This window comes from Varroa destructor, unplaced genomic scaffold (assembly GCF_002443255.2).
Source record: "Varroa destructor unplaced genomic scaffold, Vdes_3.0 BEIS01000001.1, whole genome shotgun sequence".
In the NCBI taxonomy this organism is placed as follows: Eukaryota; Metazoa; Arthropoda; class Arachnida; order Mesostigmata; family Varroidae; genus Varroa; species Varroa destructor.
Window position 1 is genome coordinate 7,554,259 of NW_019211454.1, and position 8,257 is coordinate 7,562,515.

The 8,257-nt window shown below is 40.9% G+C and overlaps 1 protein-coding gene across 4 annotated transcripts in view; it reads left to right on the plus strand.

Moving 5' to 3' along the window:
• LOC111243169 (uncharacterized) overlaps positions 1-6,972 on the plus strand; it is an 11,840-nt gene extending 4,868 nt beyond the window's left edge. The window contains exons 6-10 of one of the 4 annotated variants that reach the window (XM_022788324.2): positions 2,323-2,462; positions 3,079-3,263; positions 3,831-4,311; positions 4,814-4,986; positions 6,614-6,972. In XM_022788324.2, coding sequence (XP_022644059.1) covers positions 2,323-2,462; positions 3,079-3,263; positions 3,831-4,311; positions 4,814-4,986; positions 6,614-6,633 — 999 coding nt within the window. In that variant the 3' untranslated portion in view covers positions 6,634-6,972. The remainder of the gene's footprint in view (positions 1-2,322; positions 2,463-3,078; positions 3,264-3,830; positions 4,312-4,813; positions 4,987-6,613) is intronic. The other 3 variants (XM_022788326.2, XM_022788325.2, XM_022788328.2) reach the window with 3 other exon arrangements.
• The last annotated feature ends 1,285 nt before the right edge of the window (positions 6,973-8,257 follow it).

Consider the following 8,257-nt stretch of genomic DNA (forward strand, 5'->3'; position numbering starts at 1 on the left):
TATATAGAGAGAGAGAGAGAGAGCGAGAGAGCGAGAGACCTAACTTACCTCATAAGCTAACGCTCTCGTTATTCAGGCCTCCTCGATTTCAAAGAGGCACTAGGGGAAATCCTTCAGTAGGAACGGAATAATATGCATAGCAAGTATAATAACATAAATGTCGGAGAACAGATGATGCGCTTGTGGAAAACCCAGAAAATGAATCGAAACCGAATAAAAAAATTGAAAAAACTAAATCAAAATGGAAAGCGTTGACAGGGACGTCAATGGATGAAAATCAGGAATCAGACATGAAGGGATGAAATATAGGTATACAAGTGGGTATGGAAATGAATCGAAATGAACACCATATGACGTAGCTGGAGAGTTAGAAGTTAACGTTTTGCGTACTACAGAAACTTACATATTGCGACGGGACGTTTCTCCTGCTGAAGTAAGAAAAGGGAGGTTAGGCTACTAGTGCTAAAAGCCTGCTCGTATCCATCAAAACAGGCACAAATGTAGTTCGTACTACATTAGTAACCATCCTGATACGAAACGACAGTTAGTTTAAGGGCCCTGAATTCAGTACTTATTTTTTTTTAATTTTTATTGGAGAATAAGGTCTGCTCCTCCCTTAGGTGTCACTTCAAGAGCCCGATTTATCAGTTACCAAATATTATAGGCTTTTGTAGAGAGATTAGTGCCTTCAGGGCGCCCCACCTGTTTCTCCAAGCAGTCTAACCGTAAGTAGCCTTTTCGTTGTCTTTAGAAATTGCGTTGCCACTTTGCCGGCTTTATTCCAGCTTTTCGTGAAATATAAGAGGCAGATTCACGAATCCAGTAGCATGTGGCACACTTTATTTATATGAAAGTTATCTAACCAACCTTGGGTCCTTTTGGGTTACGCTCCGTTACAGCAAACAGAGTAGAATTCTTACTTCTTCTCTTCTGTGCCTTGCTGTCCTCGGACGCGCAAAAGTGTTCCGTCGGCGGACTTCTATCAGGTCCTGGTATTTAGGAGAGCACACTGGGTTTGCCGCGTGACTTGCTTTATGGCAATCATAGCTAAAGAAAAAACCTCTGCCAACTCTCTCTAGCTCACCGTAGTTGTGGGATGTTTTGTGTTTGACTAGATTGTTCGTATAACGTTCTGCCTTGTGATCCAGTTTCAACATGAAAGGCTACAGGGAACCGATAGAACTTAGCAACCGAATACGAAGTCCAACCAACCAAGTGAAAGAGTCCTATACGCTGTTGCGTTGCCTATGGGTTGTAGACCATTCCCCTTTTGCTTCTTTGGCGGGGTATGAGAGTGTGTATGTGCCCTGCAATTTCAATGTGAAGGATATAAAGCCTAGAATAGTACAGTTAAGATTCTTTAGCTTCTTTGTCTTAAACATGGACCCTACTCTGCGCCCCGTATTTCACAACGACTGGTAAGAAATCCTCTAATGCTCTTAACTTGCCTTGCATAAACTGGGCTGCGTGTGCCCGTATAAGTCTAATGCCCCTAATAGAGGTGGCTCTAAGTAAAGGAGGCTATTACCGACATACAAAGATGCTAATAACAGGAGAATCCGTAAAAATGAGCGTTCAATGACACAGGACAGGGAAATGATATATACGGAGGCATCCTGTGTTCGCAGCAGATTTAGGCCGAGACAGGAAAATACTGACAAAAACTACCAAAAACTTAAAAAAAAACTACTTCAAGACGCTATGAAATATATGAATCAGATATCCTGTGAAGATGTACAGTGTAGATGGAGAAAAAAATTAGGCGAGAAAGCCGCATAAGTAAAAGTTCGTTCGGCTACCCTCATATGTTCGCCACAAATCTATCTACTTATGCCGATAACAAGATTATAGGAAGAACCGCCTGCATATGTGTCTAAGGTGGTGCTTAAGCGTAATACCGAGTGTATGAGTAATACGAAATCAAAACACTTCGGAGGACACGCTAGAAATGAAGGCTTCGATGACTCGGTACAAACGAAGACTGAAAAAATAAACAAGATACGCGTACGAAGCGTCGAATGTGTGGCATAAAAAAATATAATGGATTATATTGTAATATACTGCAAAGTTTAAAAAGCCGAATGAATTATAAGGATAGCTCATAGAATGCGTCAAAGTAAACCGGAGTAAGTACCGATTAACTAGTAATATGGCCGCCGTAAGGGGTAAGTCTACGTTGAAAACGTTATTCTGTAGTGTGGGACGAAGATAACCTGGGGCCAATCGATTGTAACGGTGATAAAAATAACCTATAAAATAATAGCTATAATTAACGTCGAATAGTAAGCGTTGATTGTGTGTCATTGTGACGTGTATTTGAAGAGGTTGATAGAGTCGACACTGGACGAAATCAACGAGCGGCACAAAAATGCAATAGAGCTTCTTAGGGAACAAGAAGGACACGAACGCTGCGAGGAGAAGCTTGCGCAATTTCGCCAAAGCCGCGAAAAGAAGCTACATGAGTAAGTTGAAGCAAGTTACAGTCGTCATTCTGGTAGATAGCATGGAATGTAGCGTAACTAGAATTAGTAGAGTCGGCCTTGGTAGAATCATACTAGCGTTTAATGAATCTATGCATTCTGGGAAACGCTCTCAATCGTTGACTACTTTTCTTTAAGCTAAGGTGACTATAATATGTAGGATAATTAGTAAGAAAGCCCCTTCGGATCATATACTATGAGCAGATTTATCATGCAGATGTCGAGCAAATGAATTTAAGTACGACTCACACGTTTGTCTAGTTGACTACACTACATTCGCCCATTCTTATCATACCAAACTCAGCGAATCTACGTATTTATTATTATTAGTCACAGTTGTTATTAATAACGAGAAAAAGTTTTCTTGCGGCGCTAAACCTTCAAAGATCTGTATGGTTCCATGCCTCTTATTATCCTATACTAGAAGATTAGCCATTTATTGACTGTTACCCTCAAATGTTCAATCGTTTTTTTGCGGTTATTCCGCTTTTTGTTCCTTTACATGTCCCACCAACCTCATTAACAAATCTTTACTTCATCTTTACCCTTACCTACTCTATTAAATTTGAATAATTAACTAAATATAGCAGTCTTGTAGACTCAATGCGGAAATTGCTTCATACAAAGAGGATATTAAAGGGCTACGGATCCAATTAAAGGAACTCGATTCGAAACGAAAACGCAGAAAGTTTCCGCCGGGTAGAGGCAACGGAAGTCAGTCGTCCGAACGGGCCAGAGGGACTCACATTGATTCGAAGCAGCAAGAGGAGAATAGCGTAAAAGGTAACTACTTCCTAAAAGAACGAATCGTTTAGTCCCGACGTTCGAATGCCCTGAGTGCGTAGCCATCTTGTTTATGATAACCACGGATATGCAACCATCACTCGTCCAAATTTCAGCGTTGACAGGGTTGCTTAGTATGGCATATTGTTATCATGCCGCAATCAGAGATTCATTAGGCAAAAAAGCCAGCAGATTGAAACAAGGTCTAATGATTATAAAACTAAAACATTCCTTTGGACTATTTATTTTACTGCCTAACCTTCTACTCGGAGCTGCTGATGACAGATGTGTCCGGCGCTTGACGTCCGCTGAGGAGTGTGGTATATTTAATTAGTCGTCAAATTTCGTTCGTTTAGTCTTATCGCTAGATAGGGATCAAGGTTATCTTTGATTGTACGTTGTCCTGAGCATTTTTTTACATCAACAGCAAAGATGTTACCGCTAGATCTAATTCTCTGTCAATAAATAGTCGCAGTACTTCGCAGGAGCCTGAAATATCACAGAGGGTATAACGTTAACGTTTCGTGATAATGTCTTGCTAACTTCTACATTCGTGTCAATTATCAGTAGATGTCGAAATGCTTCAGCGCAAACCATGTGCTTCCTGGGATCAGGGAGATCCACTGTTAGTTGAACGGAAAAGCCTCATCGAAAAAGAAGGCACTTCAATTGAGATTTCCAGCTCTGAAAACAAGCTGTCGCCCACCGAAGGCGTGGACGGTGGCAATGCTGTGGATACCGGGATACTTTCACAAACGGAATGCGACACGAGCGGTGAAAATGGCGCGTCATCAATATGGCTCGATGCCCAGACGGTCCCAATTGACATAATCCAGCCAATTCAAAACACGCGCGAAGTGGAGTCCATTTTGGAGCAGGGCGCCGCCGGTGATATGGAAATTGGTAACACTGCGGAACTGACGTCGCAGCAGGCTAATCCGAGGGCCGATGACATTAAAGTTCTGGCAAATCCTACGGAGCCGAGGGATGTTTCTATAGACGACGTCGATTGCTCTGAAGCAGCGCCATTCACGAGGCCAGCTAAAAGGTGAGACCGTCTTTGCTGGATCGAAAAGACTGGTTTAGCCCTCAACGACGATCGTCTATCAATTTATGTTGAACCGGCTATTGCTTCCCGCTATTAGCAAGAATTAACGTAGAGCAGAAGATTCTATTTTCTTTTTGTCAACTTATTGATGAGCGAATAGGCAACGGAGATGAATGGCGCCTTAGGAAAAGCTTAGCACAGCTAGACTTGCCAGTCGAGTTCACCAATCTCATTGACCGACTCATATGTGTAGCAAAGTAGAAAAAAGAGTCTACATCTACTGCAACTCTCGGCTCAAGTTAGATCTGAACGCCAATCGGGACGCCGAAGATTTTTATATCTGTAGAAATAACCTCTTCACAACTGTTTGCATACAGTGACCTTCGAATAACCTTTCCTGAGATGTTTGTATAGCTTGACAATGAACCATGTTTAATTTTTTGTCTATATCTAGTGTTCGTGTAGCTATTATAATTGTTATATTCTATTTTTGTCAATTTAGGAAAGCCTTATTTCACGACCCAGACCCCGTAATCAGCTATGTACCGCCCTTAAAAACCTCGAAGGGTGGAGCCAGTGATGACGAGGACAGGCGCGTTAAAGAATACCTTGAAGGTCTGTGGAGTCTCGTACAGAAGAGCGCCTCTAAAAGGACGAGTTGCCGACCTAGTGACGGTTAGGATGAAAAAGCTAATTACTATAAAGGGACCGGCTTTATATAGAAAGTCTAGATTATTCTAGAGCGATGCATCCATAAAGACTAAAATATTCTGATACTTTGAAGAAAAGTACACGCTGTCATAGAAATGGCCACCAGTTGACATCCTTAGCGGACATGGCCACTGCAAGCTATAATCGTTATTTTACGCTTTTGATTGGGTCTAGAAATGTTCGTGGCCTAGCTAAAAGGACATTTTTATTACCGTAGCAGTTATCTAAGTAGCAACCCACCTGCAGGATTCGTACATTACAGTCAGGTGGGAAAAATCATTGGTCTGCTAGACCCATTCAGTAAAATAATGCCTTAATCGATTCCGTGTGTTCATTTTGATGACAAAGTCTGACTGATTCAGACTATTAGACCTAGATCTAACTACTATGTGCGCCTGTCAGTTATGCACGATAGCAGCAGCGGTTTTATAGCTTGTTTATCCTGTGTTTATATCATGCACAGTAACAAATAGCCCGCAATACGAAGCCATTCGAGTGAAAGTAACATTTCTCCCATTTCATCTGTCAACTTGAACCTTAATGTAAACATAAAGGACAAATAACAAAAAACAACAATACTAAAGGACATTTTGATGTGACCTTTTTCTGTAAACATCTTTTTCCACACATCACTTTCGATCAGCTACTTTGTTAACATGTGACCGCACAATAGTTGGCCGTCTTTATATGTCACTTGCTTTCAATGCCATCATTTTGTCACTTTCATGTTTGTACGGACGATAGAGGGTGATGTCCGACATTGGTTCGATTCGCCATAGCCGACTAAACCTATTCTATTCCATTTATAAGCGGCGCCTGGCCCTACAAAGTGATGGTTGATAGGCTTTTACCAGAGAACAAAATGATATCATTAACACCAGTTGGGGCTGTATAAAGGAAAACGTTTTATACATTCGCGATCTTTCCTAGCGAAGATGATCTGAAGAAGTAACTTCTGTCAATAATACGACAAGCGATGAACTCACATTATCCTGATTGTTCGACACATCTAAAATTCTGCCTAGAAACACGAACACTGAATCTCGCACATTGCGTCCTAAAACACATCTATCCCCATGTCATAGTTTTTATGTGTTGTAAAAAGAAATAACAAACTTATCTTGAATCTGCTATATATATACACCATTTGAAAAAAAGAGTCTAAGCAAGTTGATTTGCTATCCATGAGCCCCGCTCAACCGTCAAAATTAACGCGCTGTTCACAGTGACCCCCCACCCCCGCCTAGTTTCCTCAAGAAAGGAAGACAGCACAGGTAAAATAATGAGGTCAGCGCAAGTCCACATCCTGCCATAAATAAACGTTCAAAATTTAATTTTAACGAAAATAAACCGACGGCAATGATAACTAAAGAACTAGATCCTATGGCGCAAACACACGTTCCATATGAAATAGTAAAACGGCGTTACCTATGGAACATAGGGATGCATCATGAACAACAATATATTACCAGATATAGTCATAGTTTACTGCAAAATCGCTTTAATTACCTGTCCTATATTAAGCCCGTTAGGTGTCGGCGCTTGAGCAGGGCAAAAATAGTACCTTATAAAGTTCAATTAACATTTTCAGGTAGCAGACTTCGTCGTTGATTTTCGGCTTTTGCTTCTACTATTAAACACGACCCAACCGCCGGATGGCGGGTCCCGGCGTTCAACGAAATGTCCTTGATACACATCAGCGCCACAAAGTTATAGGGGGTGATCTCGGCTTATAATCGTATCCTGTACAGCCTGTGTAAATAAAAAGATCTTTCGTCGTACGCGCCAACAACACTACTGATCGTAGCCGTAGATTTAAGTGTCGCTACCACTGCTCTAGGTTTCATACGATACGAAGCCCCCAAACAGATAACGAGACGGCTTTTCTTGTTGTACCGATAAGTGAAGCGAGTATATTAGGAAGGGTGACGGAAAAAACGAACCGAGCTACTGTTATCAGGACGATACTGCGACTTCATTGGATTAGTATAGTAAAATGGTATTAACCAACTTAGTAGTGCGCCGGTGTCACCGGGACTCACATGGTATAATCTCACGTGACTGGTAGAACTCTCAGACGACGATCCGGATAATGAGGGACGGAATTCCTTTTTATTCTGCTTCTTTTTAGCTACTTTCAGATGGGACCCGCACTGCTCACTCGCTCCTATGTCTAAACAATAGCAGGGTCAAGGGTGCGCGGGAAACAATGTTATTTTCTGATGTTGAACGAATGAAGCGGACCAGTAGCATCGGCTTTATCTTATCGATGTTGGGGTCGTATCTTCCATTCCTTCGTGGCATGCTTTCATTTATGAATCTAATTATTCTCTAGAGAGGTCATAGATGCGTGACGAGGACCTATTACTGAAAAATCTTTAGTTTTCCCTGAAACCAAATACAATTTGTATGGTATACATAAAAAGAGCCAGTTGGAAATTATTCGAAGAGCCAAACGATTCCAGAAGTAAACTATTTAATTCAATCTAGGTCGCCCCATAGAACTCATGGCTAGCTTGATTTAAAAACAATATCGTGTTTTTTTTAGTATTTCCCTTCGCTTCTATGTAAGTGATTTATTAGATAAGTTAAGCTGTCAACGGAGCTATTTTATTTGAATCGGCAATTGCAAAAATTGCCACCTGGAACGTACTTCAAGCCCAAAACGAACCTTAAACCAATACGCCTAGATACTATCATTTTCCGATAACTTATTTATGCATTTTTCAACTACTGTGCACACGATACTAAAAAAAGAAAGGCGTATCAACATTTTAGTAATAATCATCTAAATTGGTTGAATCCAAATCGTATCTTAATCATCGAAGTCAACTATTTTCGTAACTTCGAATTAAAATGAACCCCGCATCTGGCTGTCCAGCCACAAACTATATTAGAAAGTTACTTAAGTTTTGGTACCCGAACATTATTTCGAACGAGTTAATCGGAGTAATTATCAAATTAATGACAGGAAGCTTAACATCGGGACGGCAGAGCAGCGAGTACGACCAAAAAAAAAGCTCACTAGGAACAAAGGTCTAAGAATAACTAAAAAAAGAAATGGCTATCTTAGGCAGAGTTAGTCAATGACCTTATATCAACTGAAAAGAAATAGCAATATTAAGATACTGTAAAATAATATAGGGCTTTCGTAAATGTCAGTGGCGTTAGCAAAGGCGACATGAAAGCTGGTGCTATAGCTCTCGGGTAAATCGCGTGTTCGAATCAACATATT